Here is a 20050-nt window from a genome sequence, read left to right on the forward strand (position 1 = left end):
AGGTGAGCACTCAAAGGTTGCCAATCTTGTTAGAACGTGTCCCTAGATTTAGCAAAGGTGCCATTCCTTTTGAGCCTCGATAGAATAATTGATATTATGCTTGGTTCTCTCTAGATAATCTTTATTTGATTTGTCATGAACCTGTATGTAAATAAAGATATGTATTTATTGGGGACTAATTGAACTTCTTGTACTTTAATCATCATGCTCATTGAAAATGGTACGTAAATGCTTACTTGCCAAAGATGCTAGAAAGTGCACATTTTAAACAAGATAGAAAAAAGGATTGCAATGGTAAGTTGGTGCAAATGAACTCATTACTGTTGGATGTGGGTCCTGAGGGTCCCAGATGGTCCCATATGATGGTACACTCAAACCAATACCCTTCTCATCTTTTAGTCCCACATTATGTATTTGAGAGGGTTGTTAGGGATCTCTTACCTATAAATATATGTCTAACCATGAACCCAAATCACACACTTGCTTACTTCCTTCTCTCATATTCTCCTTCTCCCGGGTGTGCTCTTTGCGTGTATGTAAAACCCAAATATTCTTGTTCTTATTCTGTGGTGCTTTGCCTGAACCTTACAAGTGTTCTTGGGATATCTCGACACCGAACGTGCTAGGCTATGAGAGTTTTTCCTTCCCGGGTTAGTGTATCCTGCTCTTAGAGTGAGGCTGGAAAATTTTGCACGAGGGAGGCCAATTCAGCATTAGGGCAGTGCTTACGCACGCCTACCCCAGGCTGAAAATTCCTAACTATTATTTTTGAATTACTACTGTAGTTTGTATTTGATTGAATCTTATATTTCTACAGTCTTAGTTTGTAGTATTTCCATGCTATACAGATAGTATATTTCCTACAATCTAATGCTGAATTGTTGTCTTATACATAATCTGTTTAGCTGCAAGTATATTTCTATATTTTGTAAGCATATTCTGCAATATCATATTCTGCCTGTATGACACTGTAGAATACCATATTTTCCCATGTATAATATTGTACATTGTATTCTTGTATGCATAAATTTTGTAGACTTTATTTTATATGTAATATTCTTGTATACCATATTCATACATATAATACTGTAGTTCATATTTCTATATGTATATTTCTATAGTACTATAGTACTATATTTTTGCAAGATAATTTCTGCAATTTATTTTAGCTGTTTAAATTTTGAAATATTAAAACTTTCTTGTGTCATATTAGTAGACCTTGAACCTAATTAACATACATTACACACACATGGATGCACAATCTGACACTTCATGTAAACCTGTCAAGTTTGACGGTAAGGTGAACTTTAGGAAGTGGAAACATCAGGCTGAATTTTGGTTGTACACCTTAGGAATATCCACAGCCCTTACTCTATCCTCTATCCTCTATCCTCTAATTCTGATTCCTCTCATCTTGATCCTAGTGGACTTTGCCAATTATCAATCTTGACTGTAGACCAAACCTCTAGCTCCTTAGCTCCTAGTAGAATTCCTGAAGAGATCGATTTCCACTATCACCATTGAATTCTTAGCATTCTTTCTAATCGTCTTTATGACAAATACTTTGATTATAAAACTGCTAAGGATATATAGAGTGCCCTAGAAAAGGAGTATGGCCCTGATAATGCTACTAGGATTAGCCACCTGAGCATAGAGTTTGAGAACTACAAGATGCTAGATGGGGTAGAGATGGAGAGCAGATTCATGCCTTTCAAGACTACCTTAGTGCCATAGAGAAGTGTGGTACTGTGTACAATGGGAGCCACATTATGTCCATTCTCTTAAACAAGCTACCACCTTCTTGGTCAGGCTATGCAAATAGACTTAGACACAAGATTGATTCCTTGGATCTTGTAGGAGTTTATAGCACCATTAGAATTGCGGAAACCAACCAAATCTTCTCTAAGGGTGTAGATTCTCATAAAGGCTGGGTTTATCTAGCTAAACATAGTATTAGCCCTAATAGTTCTAAAAGCTCTAGGAATTCCCACTCTTCTAATAGAGGTCGCTAGTTTTCCCCTAAAGGGAAACCCTTTAAGGCCAAGGACAAGCCAATCTATTCTCGTTCTTAAACCTATCAGCAACCCAAATCTTCTGCTCCTAAACCTTATGAGAAAAGTCATAAACATTGTTTTGTTTGTGGTATGACAAACCACGTTGCTTATGATTTCTTCTTCCGCAAGACTGAACCTGTCAGCAAAAATTCCCGTCCACCCAAACCGCAAGTAAATGTGCTTGAGATGGGTGAACCCTCCTCTGGGACTTTCTTTAGGCCAGTGTCTTTCATTCCTTCTGTTAATATGACTTATCAAAACCTAGAATGGTTCCTTGATTCTGGTGCTAACATCCACGTTTGTGCTAAACATTTCTGGTTCTCTACTTATCAGGTCTCAAGTGGAGGATGTGTGACTCTTGGAAATGGCTCAGTAGCACACGTGTTAGGGAGAGGATGGATTGATTTGAAGATGACATCTTGGAAAGTTCTCACTCTGTTAGACGTTCAGCATGTACCTGACATTAGGAAGAATCTGATCAGTGGTTCCCTTTTGATTCAGTCTGGTTATAAGATTGTACTTGAGTCAAACCGTTTTGTAATCTCCAGAAGTAATCTTTTTTTTAGTAAAGGTTTTGTATCCGGTGGTCTGTTTAAGCTCAATGTATGTAAACCTTCTGATTTATCTGTTAATAAAAGTTCTAAATACCCTTCTTCTTCTTTCTTCTGTTGTTTTGAATATTAAGTCTTGTGATCTTTGGCATGGAAGATTGGGTCATGTGAACTTTAGATCCAACCTTGAACTAATTCCTAAATCCAACATTGATCATGGTTTTAAATGTCAAATCTGTGTTCAAGCCAAATTATCCAAGAATCCTCTTCCTCGCATTCACCGTAATTTAGAAGTTCTTGATTTGATCCACAGTGATATTCATGATTCTTGTAGACCTCCTACTAAAGCGGGAAACCGTTATTTCATTACCTTTATTGATGATCATTTCCAATTTTGTTATACCTACTTGATCAAATCCAAAGATGAAGCCCTTAGCAAGTTCATGATTTTCAAAGCCGATGCTGAGAACCAGCTAGGCAAGAATATTAAGGTTCTTAGATCTAATAGATGTGGAGAGTATACTTCTAATGCTATGTCTTCATTTTGTTAATAGAATGGGATTATGCATGAGTTTACTGCTTCTTACACTCCTGAGTCCAATGGGGTTGCTGAAAGAAAAAATAGGACACTGATGGACATGGTAAATGCCATGCTATTAAGTTTTGTTGTAACTGAGAACTTGTGGGGGGAGGCTTTGTTCTTAGCTTGCTTTATCCTAAATAGAGTTCCTTTTAAGGACCATAGTACAACACCCTATGAACTTTGGAAAGGAAGAGCCCCATAGCTCAACTACTTCAAAGTGTGGGGGTATCTAGCTAAGGTCAAGATCCCTGATCTTAGAACATAGAAGATAGGCCCTAAAACCCGAGATGCAGTGTTTGTAGGGTATGCTCTAGATAGCAATGTTGGGAGATTCCTAGTTATTAACTCAGAGGTGAGTAAAATAGCTAGAAACACCATCATTGAAGCTAGAGATGCTGTCTACTTTGAGAACATCTTCCCTCTAAGATTAGTCTCCAGTCCCACTCCTTTCTGTACCTTTGACCTCTAGCTCTTCTTCTAGATCAATTCCTATTCCTGTACAGGAACCTAGAAGAAGCAAAAGAGATAGAGTGGAAAGGAACCTAGATGATGATTTTGTCACCTTCATGATTGAGGATACTCCTACCACTTATCAGGTGGTTATGGCTTCTACTGATTCAGTTTTCTGGAAGGAAGCTGTAGATGATGAGTACCACTCAATCATGAGTAACCACACCTAGATACTTACTTCCATGCCTCCTGGAAGTAAACTTTTGGGTTGTAAATGGGTCTTCTGGAAGAAGTTGAGACCTGATGGATTTATTGAAAAGTTCAAGGCTAGCTCAAAAGGGATCAGACAAAAAGAGGGACTTGATTACTTTGACACCTACTCACTAGTTGCTTGCACCACCACCATTAGGTTCTTATAGCACTTGCCTCTGCTTTTAGTCTTGAAATCCATCAGATGGATGTAAAGACTGCTTTCTTGAATGGTGATTTAGAGGAAGAAATTTACATGGAGCAACCTGGAGACTTTGTTGTCCCTGGACAAGAGCACAACGTCTGCAAACTTGTAAAGTCTCTTTATGGACTAAAGCAAGCCCCTAAGCAGTGGCATGCCAAGTTTGACTCTACAATCATCTCTTATAGTTTTGTTGTAAACAACTATGATAGGTGTGTTTACAATAAATTAGTAGATAACCAATGTGTTATTGTCTGCTTGTATGTTGATGATTTGCTTATCTTTGTTTCTGATCTTGATCTTGTCTGTGATGTCAAGAACTTTCTTGAGCAGTAAGTTTGATATGAAAGATCTAGGAGAAGCTGATGTTATCCTAGGAATCAAGCTTACGATATTAGTATATGGTATCACTTTATCCTAATCTCATTACACTGAGAAAGTGTTGGAGAAATACAGATATCTGGATTGTAAATCTGTTGCTACACCTTTTGATCCTAGTGTACACCTTAAGAAGAACAAAGGTGAACCTGTAAATCAAGATCTCTATACTCAGATCATAGGATCCCTGGTGTATCTATCAAACAGAACTAGACCTGACATTATGTATTCTGAATCTAGACTGAGTAGATATACCAGTAACCCAAATCAAGAACACTGATTTACTCTTGAGAGGTTTCTCATATTCCTATTATGTCTTTTGGACTGAAGTATTCTAGATTCCCTAGTGTGGTAGAGGGATATACATATGCGAACTGGATATCTGACTCAGTGGATCTTAAATCAACCTCAGGCCATGTATTCTTACAGGAGCTATCCAATGGAAATCTACTAAGCAGAAGCTCAATGCTAGGAGCACCATGGAAGCTGAATTGATTGCGCTTGATTCCACATGTACAGAGGCTGAGTAGATTAGAAATTTACTTTCTGAGATTCTGTTATGTCTTCTCCTACGCCTCCTATTGCTATACATTGTGATTCTAAATCTTCTATTGAACTGTATAAGCGTGAAAGTACTAACGATAAAATAAACAGACATATGTAGATCCACCATAAGTCAATATGGAGACATCTAAAGCACAATGTTGTGAGCATTGATTACATAAAGTTAGAGCTAAATCTAGCAAATTGCCTGACTAAAGGCTTATCGAGACAAATGATAGTCGAGGCGTCGAGGGGAATGGGGCTAAGCCCATTGATAAATGCCTAAATGTATGTATTTTTTTACATATTTATTGTGTATAATTTATGTATTTTATTGATGAATTGATACCCTATTTCGGTCTAAATTGGTTTCTTACATGTTACAAGTACAGAAGAAGCCTAGGTGAGCTTGACAACGGGATTTAAGATGAAATCGGCACCAAAATCACCGTTTTAGAGCCGGGGGCACTGTAGCAGAACTGTAGTAGCATTGTAGAACGAAAACTTGAGGAAAATGCTAAGTTTGGAGTTTCATGCGGGCAACCATACGGGTGTGAAGATAGCCGCATGCAGTACTGTAGTAGTTTCACTGTAGTAACTTATGCGAATTTTTAGAATCTTCACTGCCCATATGCCGACCGTATGGCAGCCCGAGAGGGGTTTTAAATGAAGTTTTAGGGCATTTTTGAAGAGAGGAGACTCTTGTTCTTGGAGCTCACCACCACCACTCCGGATCGAGCTAGAAGAAGAGTTTAGAGGGCATTTTTGAGGGGAGAATGACAGGGAGAGTGAGATACGATGAGATCCACCCTTTGATCTACACTTTGAGGAGGTTGAAAATGAGGGAAGCCGCCCCTTTAGTGGCATCTTTAGAAGCTCATCTCTGAGGGATCCAAGCATCATTCAGCCTCCAACCTTTAAGAGAGTTTATTCATGCTTTGTTCAGTTGTTTCTATGGCTTTGATTGTGTGTTTTGTGACTATGAACAACTAAACCTCCAAGGTCACCAGATGTAGGTGAACCTTGGGGGTGAAGTTATGTAGAATGGTTGCGTGACTTGTTTATTGCAATTGATATGTTTGTGATCCTTGTTTGTTGTATGTGAATGTATTAGTATGCATGAGAATTCAGTAAACTAATTTCTAGGCTTTACTAGGTAGCATGACCATTGCCCTAGTATTAGACTCACCAAGCTTGGTAGGGATATATGCACGAAAACATCGTGACCATTGGGTATTTGTACCCCCCATTGTTAGGGTTGTCCTTGGATGTGTTGTAACCCTAACTTGAGAAATCCACCACCCTCATTACAATCGTAGTAGGACTTGGGTGGAAGAGATTCTATATCTAATACTCGTACTGGATTAAGGGCTAATTGTCGTGACCATCGGGTTGGCCTACTTAGGGGTTTCTCGGTCCAAACAACCAAGTTGCATGTTAGTTATAGTATCCTTCGGATCCACATCTGTGACCAATTTCTTGCCTTGATTATCTCTCGAGAATCGCCTTCATTGTAGAGCTTTACATTAGAGTTTGAGTTGCTTTTTTATAATTTTGTTACAACACTCGAATTAGTAGGCCAAACAACACATGAAGAGGAAGTAAGGTTAGCTCCTTGGGCCCTTGGGAATATGACCCCCTCGTGCTTATCCGAGGGGTATTACTTGACAACCCGTGCGCTTACGGGTATACCGATCACCCATAAAGGTCAATAACAATAGTGACCCTACTTCTTTGAATGGAGATCCCAGGATAGATGTTAAAGGGGAAGCTATTAACTGGTTGACTGGGAGAGCACCCTATGTATATTTGAGATATATACATTATTACCCTATTCCTATGACATGTGCTCTCATGTAGTGGTGTAAAGGTTGAGCATAGCTCTTAATGAGCTCAAAGGCTGGTTAAGCAAGATATTACACTACAAATATCTTTGGAGATCTCACCTATGTGGGGATAGTTGTTAGGCCGCAGCTATGAGAGTCAGCGGGCTAACTCTCTAATAATCTTCATGAAATGATATTGAACGCATGGCCAATAACTATCCAACCCTGTTTATCCAAGTGCAATCACAAGATCATCATTAAAGTTGAATTCTGATTCAAGTAGTTGTAGTTCAAGAACTCAGTTCACTACTATTTCTATCAGTCGGAAACTCTAATGAAAGGTTAATGTTCAAGTCTTCAAAGACACCTTAGCTTGATCTAGTGAAATCCTAAGGTTCAGGTCATTCGTTCCTTCATCATTCTTTTCATCACTTACTTTTGATTGATTATCATATGAGAATTCTTGTTGCATCAGTTATTGTTATTGGTCGTACTTAGGTTATGAGTGTAGTGGGGGATTATTGAATGTGGGTCCTACGGGTCCCAGTTGGTCCCACATGATGGTACACTCAAACCAAAACCATTCTCATCTTTTAGTCCCACATTGTGTATTTGAGAGAGTTGTTATGAATCACTTGGCTATAAATATATGTCCAACCATGAACCCAAATCACACACTTTCTTACTTCCTTCTCTCATATTCTCCTTCTCCCGGTGTGCTCTTTGTGTGCCTAGAAAACCCAAATATTCTTGTTCTTATTCTGTGGTTCTTTGCCTGAACCTTGCGGGTGTGCTTGGGATATCTCGACGCTGAACGTACTAGGTTACGAGAGTTATTCCTTCCTGGGTTAGTGTATCCTGCGCTTAGAGTGAGACCTGAAAAATCTTGCACGAGGGAGACCAATTCAGCGTTAGGGCACTACGTACGTACGCCTACCCCAGGCTGGAAATTTCTAACTATTATTTTGAATTATTACTGTAGTTTGTATTTGATTGCATCTTATATTTCTATAATCTTAGTTTGTAGTATTTGCATGCTATATATATAGTATATTTCCTACAATTACACATGCTTCCCCTTCAAGGACTGTTAGAGATAATTGCATGGATTTTATTTTTTGAATATAAACTAATGGATGAAACCCGAGAAGGTATTAGATAAAAATGGTTTGGAATGTGGAAGAGTGATTTCCTTCAAGTATATTATGATATTAAACAATTTAATCATTTTTTATTTGCCTTATTCTTTATGTAGGTCTCCAGCTAGCTTTATTGCCACTTTTGCATCAATCAATAGAAATTTTTTTCAGGGTCATTTGTTGTGTTGATCATATCTTTATTTTGTTATTCATATATATGAAATGGCATAAACTAAACTTGAGTGAGCCTTATGAATGGAAAATTGAAGATTTCTGTCTAATTTGTCTTTGGCTTTCACTCTGCATAGCCTATTTTTGTATCTCTTTGGAGTGAAGATCTTCACATCTTAAGTGGTTGTTTATTTCAACTGAAAGGTATCATTTTATTTCCTTATGCCTCCTTGTTTAATTGACACGTCCAAATTGCGTGTGTGTACCGCAAGTGCACGGGTGTCGAAGTAATAAAATACCCGGTGAGTGGGTAGTCGAATCCATAGGGAACGAAAGTATTAGTAGTAACCACTTCTCAGTTATCTAGTAGAAATCAAGGTTGTGATGAAGTGAACTTAATTGCAAGTATAAGACTAATGCAAGCAAGCAATGGATAAGTAGAAAACAAGGGAGATCTCAATCAAGAAAGATGAGGTACCCGGGCAATGCTCCCACTAGGATCTAAACATTAAGTGCAAGACTTACTAATTGTTCCTAAATCGAGTGAGATGAGTTGAGCTAATCTAAGAACAATCGGTCCCTACTCTAGGCTATCAATACTAATACTAGTCCCCTACAAGGTCCCGATGGAGAAATCATTAAATCTCAACACCTCACACCCCAAATAACCGCAATAGGCTCTAGGGATACCTAGGAGTGCAACCGATTCCGAAAGATAGATCTAACCCTACTTCTAGGCGGAAGATCCCTAACCCCCTACAAGGTCCCGCCAGAGAAATCTCTCAATCTCATCCCTCACACCAAATATGGTTGCATAACGCTTAGGGAATACAGAGATAGGAAGCACTCATCGGAGGGAAAAGGGGACACTCCACTGTCTTATAACTCACCCTCTCAGCTCTGGTTTAATCTTGGAGTTCTAACCCTAATGGAGACCTCTCTCTCACCAAGGCAACAAATCATGCAACACCAATCAATCACAAAGATCAATATGACATGAAAGCAATGAGAAAACAAGATTAAAACTCAAATAAACTCGGAATTAATAGAAAACATAAAGTAAGTCAATACAAAAGATAAGACCCGAGGGTTCACATGCCCAAATACCTACTAGGGTTTAGCCCTCCATTGGGGCGAGTTACAAAGCAAAGAATAATGCAATAGAAAGCAATGTAAACCATAGAGAAAAACCCTCTCGAATTCGTGATGATGGCCTTGATGGGTCGCTCAATGTCTTGAAGGATCCTTCACCGAAGCAAGGTTGTCAAAGGCCCCTCGATGCTATGACGGATGAAAGATCCATCGAAGTTGTTGGTGAAGAAGCCCCCTCGACGGGCCCCCTAAATTCAGCAAAGACCTCATCTTCAAACCCTAGCCGTTTTGCCCTTTGAACGCTAGCAAAAAGTCTCCAAAGAATATGGGCCTAAACTGCGACTATCACGTGCCTCCACGCGCCCGCGTCAGATTTCACTCGCCCCCGTGGGCTGCAGAAATTCCCACGGGACCACGTGGAATTTTCACGCGGTCTCATGAACAGTGTTTTTGCTAGGTCATAAGACATTTTTCATGAACACAAGTCCATGTGGTAGGTCATAAAACGCGGCTCACATACTCTTCTCTTGAGGCCACATGATCGAGCACACGTCTATGTGGTAAGTCATAAGACTTTTTTTCATCGAATCCTCATTTGGAAGGTCTTGCATTCTTCACATAGAGTAGGGACATGGAGATGTGACTGCCTTTGTGCCCTTCCAACTAGCAAATTGGCTTGAACCCTCTTGAAAGTTGGCACACACCTCCATGTACATGATCTTCTCTTGTGTCTTGATCTTTAAGTTGCACAAGAACTGCCAGAATGTGTATTTATAACCTATCTTTGCTTCATATTCTTCCTTCAAGGCATTCACAACCTAATTGCATAAAAGAACACCAAATACACTATATGAGACATAAACCTTGGTAAAAATGATGTTCAATGCATGTAAAACATATAGAAAAAATATGTCTACTCAAGCACTTATCATTAATCAACCAATATTTTCCTTGGTACTTTTTGCCCTATTGTTTGAGTCATTATATGTTGTCCTGTTCACATAGTTTAAACTTCGTAAAGCTATCTAGATACATGTGCTTATTTTTTTGTATGTCCTTCTCTTTTAGTTAGAGCAAAAAAGCTTTATGCCACTTGCTTATGTTTGTTTCAGCTTTGAAGGCATCAAAAAAAATTTTTTAATCCAATTCATATAATGCAATAAACAACAGATATTTCTTTTTTCGATCATATGCAAATAACATCCTCTCACATTTTTCAAACTCATAGTTTTGTTTTTTTATAGGATTTCAACTCACAGCAAAAGTTACTGTGAGTTAAAATCCTGCAAAACAGATCGTTTATACTTACCCCAGATACAAAACAAAGGCAAAGACACCAATGATTGGGCTATCGTTGAGACCATCGATGTTGGAGCTCGATCGCCCATACAACCTCTTCCTTCTTTGGGAGGCGTCACTGGAGTCCTACGGAGACTTCCTCTTCATGCACGCTAGATCCATCTGCATGTTGGTCAGCAACACCAAGGATGGGTTTGACGCTGAGACCAATGACGAGCTTCCAAACCTTGAGATCATCGTTTATGAATTTTAGTGTCAATTTATATGTTTATGAATTTCAGTCGATCTCAGTGAGTATTACAATTGTAAATGTTAATATTTAGGTGATCGTGGAAATGGAATATTTATTATATTTTAGGTTACCATATAGTGGCCGGAAAGAATTATATAGGGTTATAATTGTGGTTGACTAGCACATCTATAGCACCCAATAAAGTTGGCAATAGAATTATATTTATACTATGTAGTAGTAGATTTTTCAGCTGTTATAGATGTATAAATCCGTCACATCCACTACAATGATTGAGGTTTTAATGACAAATTTCATTTCCGCCGTTACTGGTTTATAGTAGCAGATATAAGCCTATAATGCTATAAACTAATTTCCAGCCATTGTTAGAGAATTTTCTTAAATCTAAACTTCAGAAATTCTTAAATAAAGACCTCAGCATGCACAATACTTTTGAGTCCCTTAAACTCAGTCATTTCTACTGCTTCCTAGTTAAACCAACTGGGTCACCAAATTTTAGCCAGGATTTCTCCAATCTAGCTCGAACAAAAGTAATTTAAAATGCATGTCATACTCAATGTAATTATAACTTAAAACAATCAATACTATAAATTAAGATTTTATAAAAATTAAAAAAAAAAGTTATCGCATTCAAACATTAGCAAAAGATTACAAACAATTCACCTTATTTTGTTTTTACATAACCTGATCAATTCAATTAGACACTCACCGTCTATTTTCATTGTTCAATTCGATTAGACACTCACCGTCGATTTTCATTGTTTAAGTCGCTTAAGTGGAAGGTGAAAATAATCTCCTCTTGAGAGCCCTGGCCACCAGTGAAATACCACTTTGGAAAAATTAAAATTTTAAGCTTTTTGCCTAGACCTATGGGTTAAGGGACAATCCTAAATAAATAATTTTTATGAGCATAGACCTCTCATCGTTTAATAGAGACATGCAAAGATTTCTTAGGTTAATGGAAATTGGCCCTCAAGTGCAAAGATGGAAGCAAGCTTGACTGCAAGACCCACCCGCCAAGTAGGAATGAAAGTGTGAGAGGATTTTAAAAATGAAAAGATATTAATGTAATAAGCACCACTTGTAAGACAACTAATGAGAGCTTATCATTTGTAATTTCATTAATTAATGAATGATTATTTTATTCTATTTGAAAAGATGTCTAATTAATGAAATAGTGTCTCATTAGTAAAGTGGTGTGTCTATTTAATGAAGTGGTGTCTCATTAATGAAATAATGTGTCATTTTATTGAAGTGGTATAATGAAATGATGTGTCTTTTTAAATGACACTCATTATTGAAGTGGTGTGTCTCTTTACTAAACACCACTTCATTCCTATAAAAATAATCTCCTACCATCATTCAAGTGAATTGAATGACAAACAAACTCATCACAAGTTCATTTGCTTTGTTCTTTGAGTGCACAAAAGATAGAAGCAAACTTTTACTTTGTAAAAGCCATTGTTGTCTTTGCTTGAGTTTGGAAGTGCAAACCATACTCAAGGGTCTTCATTGTATCCTAAAGGAAATTCGCCATTCAATCCATTTTGCATCCAAGGTTTGAAATTAGGTGGAGGCGAATTAAGCCTAAAGGAAAGTGTTTCCCACGCCTTGAAGACTTGTGCACTATTTTCTTTCTAATCTCTTCCTCTTTATTCCTCAAAGAACCATCTCCACCAACAGAAAGTCGATCTTAGTGATCCCATGGTGTCAAGAGTAAAACCAGTCCTTTAGGGGATAGAAGTTAGTCTAAAGACAGTAAGACAATTTTCCTCAAAAATTTACATTGACCAGAAAGTATGGTACATCAATGATATCTCTTGTGACGGTAAGATTAATTGAAGACCGTTGCTCTCTAACTAGTTGTTACTTCTTTTTTATTATTATTTTTTTCTTTCGTAGAAAAAAGGAAATTAATATCTAGAGAGAGAGAGAGAGAGAGAGAGAGTACAGCTAAGAAGAGCGCCAGGTATCATAGATAGCATGTTAAGAGAACATGTTCAAAGCTTTTCTCACTAATTTAAATTTGGAAGAACATGATTCAGAGCTTGACAGTCAATGACGGATCACTACAAGAAAGTTATTGTTTAAAAACGGAATATTACAAACGGAATTTATTTCGTTTCTACTTGCAACCGATTAGCAACGGACAAACAATCGTTTTAAATATAATCTAAATAACAACGGCTTACAAATGATCAATTTAAAATATCATTTATTTAAATATTAGAAAATATCCGTTTCTAATAGAAAAGGACTAGAAACGGACTTAAAAATTAATATTTTATTCAAATATTAGAAAATATCCGTTTCTAATCCGTTGCAAATAGAAAGGGACTAGAAACGGTTCTAAATATTAATATTTTATTTAAATATTATTAAAAATTAGAAAATATCCGTTTCTAATCCGTTTCTAACAGAAACGGACTAGAAACGGACTTAAAAATTAATATTTTATTTAAATATTACTAAATATTAGAAAATATCCGTTTCTAATCCGTTTCAAATAGAAAGGGACTAGAAACGGTTCTAAATATTAATATGTTATTTAAATATTATTAAATATTAGAAAATATCTGTTTCTAATCCATTTCTAATAGAAAGGGACTAGAAACGGATCTAAAAATTAATATTTTATTTAAATATTACTAAATATTAGAAAATATCCGTTTCTAATCCGTTTCAAATAGAAAGGGACTAAAAACGGTTCTAAATATTAATATTTTATTTAAATATTATTAAATATTAGAAAATATCCGTTTCTAATCCGTTTCTAATAGAAAGGGACTAGAAACGGATCTAAAAATTAATATTTTATTTAAATATTACTAAATATTAGTAAATATTCGTTTCTAATCCGTTTCAAATAGAAAGGGACTAGAAACGGTTCTAAATATTAATATTTTATTTAAATATTATTAAATATTTGAAAATATCCGTTTCTAATCCGTTTCTAATAGAAAGGGACTAGAAACGGATCTAAAAATTAATATTTTATTTAAATATTATTACACATCTGTTTCTAATCCGTTTCTAATAGCAAGTGACTAGAAACGAACTTCCAAATTAATATTTTATCTAAATATTATTAAACATTAGAAAATATCCGTTTCTAATCCATTTCAAATGATTCTAAATATTAATATTTTATTTAAATATTATTAAATATTAGAAAATATTCGTTGTAATACGTTTCTAATAGAAAAGGACAATTCCAAATATTAAGTTTGGGAATTGTTTCCATGTTTGGCTTTTTAACATCACAAAAATCAAGTACATGTCCATTGTTAAACTGTATATATTAGCTGATATAAATTTTAGATAAATGCTAAAAAATATAGTTATTATTCATTACCATAAAATTTACATAAGAGCAAGGAAATATCCTTCAGCCATACTCAAACATCACCACAAAAATCATTTTTCTTTTTTTTTAATTATAAAAAAGGACATTCTAGAAGAAGCGCTCTCTTTCGTTCTCTTTCTCATTGTACCAAGAGTTGGGGGAAACCAAGAGAGGGGTGAGGAGAGAGCGGCGAGGGTGGCGGCAAGCTGAAGATCCCCTTCCCTTCTGAGTCCTCCCAAACGCTCTTCCAGATCGCCTCATCTCCTCCTCCGGTGTGCTCTCTCTCTTCACCGCCTTTATCCCCTTCTCTGTCTCCTCTGTTACCCTTCTTCTCTTCGTCCCGGTGACCACCGATGTCATTTGCATCGCTGCCCGATCGCCTGAGCTGGCAATCTCGTTTGGAAAATTAAGTATCACCTTGCAACCGCGCATCTGTAGCGGCGCGATCGTATGCCTTCGCCGCCTCAACGCCGGTGTCAAAGGTACCAAGCCAGACACGAGATCCCTTCCGATTTGGATCTCTGATCTCCGCCGCATACTTCCCCCACGGCCGTTGCCTCACTCCACGGTACCTCCTTATATCCCGCGCTGGCTCAGGTGCCGGTGCCAGTTCCGGTGAATCATGCCACTCAAACACGGGCGGTGGCGGGTGCGAGATGGATAGCGCGGCGGGTCGGCGTTCCAGGTCAGATCTGAAAGTGATAATGGGCGCAACTAAGTTTGGGATCCGATAACAGTAAGGATCCGCTGCTAAGTCGGTGAAGAAGTCTGGTACCGCGATGGAATCACCGAGAAGATGCTCGCGTATGAGGACGAGCACGAAGAAATCCACTGCTAGGTTTGATTACGAGCTAGGTTTTTCTCTATGGTTTGTGACCGTTCCGGCGCCAACCTCCATCCAATCCTATCTGAATTCGCTCCATTTCGGTATGGTATTTCGATTCTATTGATATTCTCTCTTGTTGTTCCTCGGATTTTCCCCCTTTTTTCTTTGGTGTGTGTTGGGATTCTAGGGTTTGGGATTTGCACTTGTTTGCAGGTGTGGGGGTTGGTGGAAGCTGTAGGAGCTGATTTGGAATTTTGGGGGTGATTTCGTTTCTAGGTTTTGGAACAAACAAATGAGGTTTGTAGAAAATCAATTTAAATAAAGTTTTTGAGGCTATTGCTATTCCATTGTTGTTAGGAAACCATCCAAAGTTGCACAAAGTACAGGACTAGCCATGAAAGTAAATCCCCAACATGCATTATTTAGTTTGATTCAGTCTAGCTATCTTTGTAGAGTTTGTTTCACAACCATTGAGCTATTTTTATTTTTATTTTTTCTGATATTTGATGGAGTTCTTTATTGTTGGTTTTATCATATTTTAGGTTTTGAATTTGAATGAATTTGCTGCTTTATTTGGGTTGTGATTAGAATTATTTGCATGTAATGATCAATAGATTGATGTTCCCAAAGCACTAAAATGGCGCTTCTCCAGTTAATTATTAGGTGAATGGATTGGTATCCTACATTTAGTTGGGACACCTCACATAGAGTGTAAGTGGCTGCACTTGTGGCTAAAAAAGACTCCTCTAGTTCCTGAATAGTTTGAGTGATCTTTTGAACCTCCATAACCTTCTGATAGTTAGTTTTATCTAAAAGTTTGTTTTCCTCCTGCAGCATGAAGAAGACATTCATTTAGGTGAGCAAGTCAACTGATGAAACTTATTGTCTTAATACGGTAAACAATCTCAAACTTTGCCTGCAAGATTGCAGTTTGTCTCTTCAACTCAAGATTTTGATTCTGCATGTTCTCTACTATCAATACTTGTTCCTAAGTACTGCACAGGATTTTTCTGCTTCGACCAATGCCATGTCCTTGGACTTAGTTACTCTGTCGATAACCAATGCCACTGTTGTGCAAACATCAGATCATGCTTTATTTATTTAATTTTTTACAATTTTGTTTGTTTTTTACCATTATTATTATACACATTAGAGCAATATTCTTTTATGGTTAGGACTTGGCTGTTGTTTGGAAGATAGCACCCTTTTATTAAGTTATTTTTTATACATTTGATAACATCATTAGATTACATCATCAAAATTTATTGATTATGTAATTATAATCAATGTTTAGCGGCAACATGACGTTTTTGACTTGTCTTTGATGTTAATTCAAAGTAAAACATGCCGGTTTTGTTAGGTGAGATTGAAAGTACAAGCTAATGATTCTATGATTAGATTAACTAAACCTACTTGTCTTCTCCTTCTTTTATGTTTTATGTTTTTATCTTCTTTAATGTAATGATTGTTTGGAAAATCCCCAATGCTTAATGCAGGTATGTCTTTTGGTTTTTTAATCTTAGGATTAGGGTTTTTGCCAGATCTGATGATTGTTTTTCATGTCAAAATTTGATCTTTTTTGCAAGGGGCTTTGTGGGACTGGATTGAGTTGTTGTTGGACTGTGGGATTTTTTTTTTGGGAAAAAGAAAATTAGGTTTTGTGATTTGATTCTCGTAGATTTTCAATGTCTCAGTGATAACTGCAAACTTTCTAGTCTTAGCATTCACTCTTATACAAGTTGCTTTTCAATGTCTCAGTGTGTAATTTTTCCTTCCATGGCTCTTTCGCTGCACTTTCATAAGACTTATGTGTTAAGATTTCTCCACTTTTGTCCACTTAGTGTCATGAGATATATATATATATATATATATTTAATGTTCTTTTTTTCTTCAGTGCTTCATCCTGGTTTAGGTTTCATGGTGAATCCATAGGCTGGACTAGAGATGCTTGGTTTTTTTATGTTGGTATTGAAATTTATTGTTGTTAAATTTGTGTATTAAGGGGAATTTTCTTTTGGTTTACTCCCTTTCAGTTTGGTCATTTGTCTCATCTTTTCTCCTGTGCTGTTATTTAGCAGTTCCATTTATTAATGAAGTTGGTTATTTTGCTCTTGTATACCTTGTAACTATTTCTGTATTATTTTGTTTGTTTTGGCTTGGATTGTCTAAGCTTTATTAGGGGCTTGTGGTTGGTATGATTTCATACTTCTATGTTTTCTCTTCAACAAAATTTTGGTTTTGGGTTTACAAAATATGAAATTTTGTTTTGTTATCGGAGTTCAAATTGAGATGGAATAATTTTTTTTAAATCTTTTTCTTTTTGGGTGGCCATGGTTAGAGGTTTTAACTTTGGTGGGGAATTGGTATTCCTGTAGCACGTTACTCTCTGAAGAGTTTCCAAAGGACTGAATTGAGAGAATGGGTGGAAAATTCTCAAAAACACAGAGTTACTACAGCCCTTCATATGATTTCAATATGATTTATCTTTATATATATATATATATAATCAACTTTTTCATCTATTAAAAAGGATAAAACCCTCTAATACCTCTAAACTTTTAGGTCACTGTTCATTTTAGCTTCTAGACGAAAAAAAATATTTGTTTTAGCACTTAAACGATATAAATGTTTGCATAATCTATAAATGGTATGAAAAGTCGGGTTTATGGAATAGGGTCCCAAGCCTGTATCTTTTATCCACATTCGTCTTCGAGTTTGTCCATAGGTTCATCATATGAGGCACTACATGATGAGGTTAGAGATTTGCGTCAAACTCTTAGTCAAGTCCAAGATCGTGAGGAGAGGTTTCAACAGACACTTGGCCAAGTACAAGATAATAATAAGAAGCTTCAACAAAATTTGCTTGAAATGAAAGAGGGACCACACAGGACTCACAACCATTTACTGGCAATCATAATGTTGACTTATAATTGTATTTGTCGTATACTTATTATTTTGTGTTGAACATATATATACTTAAACATTTATTTTTGTATGAATTGATGAGTTTATCTTATTTATTGGTATTCTAGGTTAAAAAATTATGTATTGGGTTTTAAAAAAAATCAGGGATATAATTTTTATTTTATTTTATTTTATTGACTTAAATGTTAGAAATGGATTAGAAACGGATTTATTTGTTTGAATATTGTTTTTAAATTTAAAAAACTTTTAGAAACAGATTAAAAACAAAAAAAGCTATTGTTTGTAATGGGAGAATCAAAAAAATAAAACAGTAAAAATATTCTGTTTGAAATATGTTTCTAATTTTTAGTAATCGTGGTTTCTAAATTCGTAAAACAGTAATTACTAAATGAATTTAGAAAATGATTAGCAGCATACTTTATTTCGTTTTAATTTTTCAAAAGTTAGAAACATATTGCTTCCCATTACTAATCCGTTTCTAATTTAGAAACGGAGCATTCCCGTTTCTATTTAAATTAGAAACAAGGGTATTTGAAACAAATAAATTATGTTTCTAATCTATTTTCTAAATTGAATTAGCAACGAATTAAAAATGAAAAATGCTGTTTCTAAACAGTAATTTTTTTGTAGTGGATCCACAGGGAAACTCACAAGCCTACCTAACTGTATGCGCAATGTCTTGCGTACCATATATCAACCCAAGTTGACATTTCTTTCCCACCACATGCCAAGCCTGATTTTAAAATGGGAAACACAATAAAGTCACCATAAACATATTTAAAACATACAGACCATACACATTTAAAATCGAAGCACAAGTCATTCCTAGGAAAATAAAAACAAAATTTTTGGCATACCTATCAAAAAATTGAATTTTTTTTTTAGTTATGTTTTTAATATTGTATACAACTTTAAAAATTGGTTTTTTTTTTTTGTTCCTATATCTATTCTAAAATTCAATGTTCCAAAACCCAATCCGGGGTGTAACACGGAAAGCCTACTCAGTCACCGTCGATGGTCGAAGCAGGGTTGATCCAATCATAAATATAATATATATTTTTATAATTTTAATTATGTCTAATATAAGATGTATTATAAACTACTAGAATTTTAAAAAACAATAATACAAAAGCAACAAATTAATAGCCTTTTTTATGATTTATAAATATTAGTTTAATATCCTAAATAAAATCCAAAAAACATGTCATGATAGTCTCACATAATTTAAATTACAAATATAAATAAATGCAAAATTAAAAAAATAAATAATAAATTTTATGTACATCTCCCGTTTAACTTAGATTCAATCAAACCGGATTATTTTGTTCAACCGAGTACTTGGCTAGTTTAACTAGGTCAATTCTTTATACTAAATTTTTATATGACCTATGACATGACAAGGTTTAATTAAACCAGGTCAAATTGGCGAAATCAAACCAGATTTCAAATCATTGCTAAAAATTCAAGTGTTTTGTTTATGACCATAAGATCACATCCTATTGAATGACTAATTAAATTAATATTTTTTTGTTAAAAACTTTCTTCTTAACCTATTATGCTATGATCTAAAACTCATATTATATGATTATCTTTGGTCATCTACTACTTTATTTTTTTTTCATAGTAATAAATTATTTAAATACATAGATTATATGACACAAGTTGCATTTTATTTTTTTACCTTTTTATTAGTAATTTTTAAAATTTTATGGTCTTGTATGAAAACCATAACATAATTGACGTTATCGAGAATCCAGGTTTTTGTATCATTTCATAATTATTTGATTCAATGCATAAATGAGACTGGTGCGCTTATAGAAAAGAATTGTTTAATTCAAAAGCAAACGCGATTAAAAACAAAAAAACAACATCATCAACAACAGCAACAACAACAACAATAATAATAATAATAATAATTATTATTATTTATTATTATTATTATTATTATTATTATTTCGTTGGAAACATGAAAAAATTCTCAGAAACATATTAAGTTTGCATGAGTATTAAAATCAGATACCAATGAAATGCACGAACAATTTCCTATATGGAAGCAAATCAAAAATATATATATATATATACAACCAAGAGCTTTGTACTGTGATTATTACGAGCTTTTAACTCATGCGCTACAATTTTTGAGTTTGATCAAATGCACCCATGATA

General features: G+C 35.5%; 1 protein-coding gene across 1 annotated transcript; it reads right to left on the reverse strand.

Annotated features, from left to right (window-relative positions):
* Window positions 1–14539: 14539 nt before the first annotated feature.
* LOC120251291 (ethylene-responsive transcription factor 5-like) lies at window positions 14540–15056 on the reverse strand. Its single transcript, XM_039259847.1, has 2 exons — window positions 15026–15056; window positions 14540–14964 (listed from the first exon to the last, which is right to left on the reverse strand). The coding sequence occupies exons 1-2, from the start codon at window positions 15054–15056 to the stop codon at window positions 14540–14542; spliced, it is 456 nt and encodes a 151-aa protein (XP_039115781.1).
* Between the last annotated feature and the right edge of the window lie 4994 nt (window positions 15057–20050).

The sequence above is a fragment of the Dioscorea cayenensis genome, chromosome 20, assembly GCF_009730915.1.
Source record: "Dioscorea cayenensis subsp. rotundata cultivar TDr96_F1 chromosome 20, TDr96_F1_v2_PseudoChromosome.rev07_lg8_w22 25.fasta, whole genome shotgun sequence".
In the NCBI taxonomy this organism is placed as follows: domain Eukaryota; kingdom Viridiplantae; phylum Streptophyta; class Magnoliopsida; order Dioscoreales; family Dioscoreaceae; genus Dioscorea; species Dioscorea cayenensis.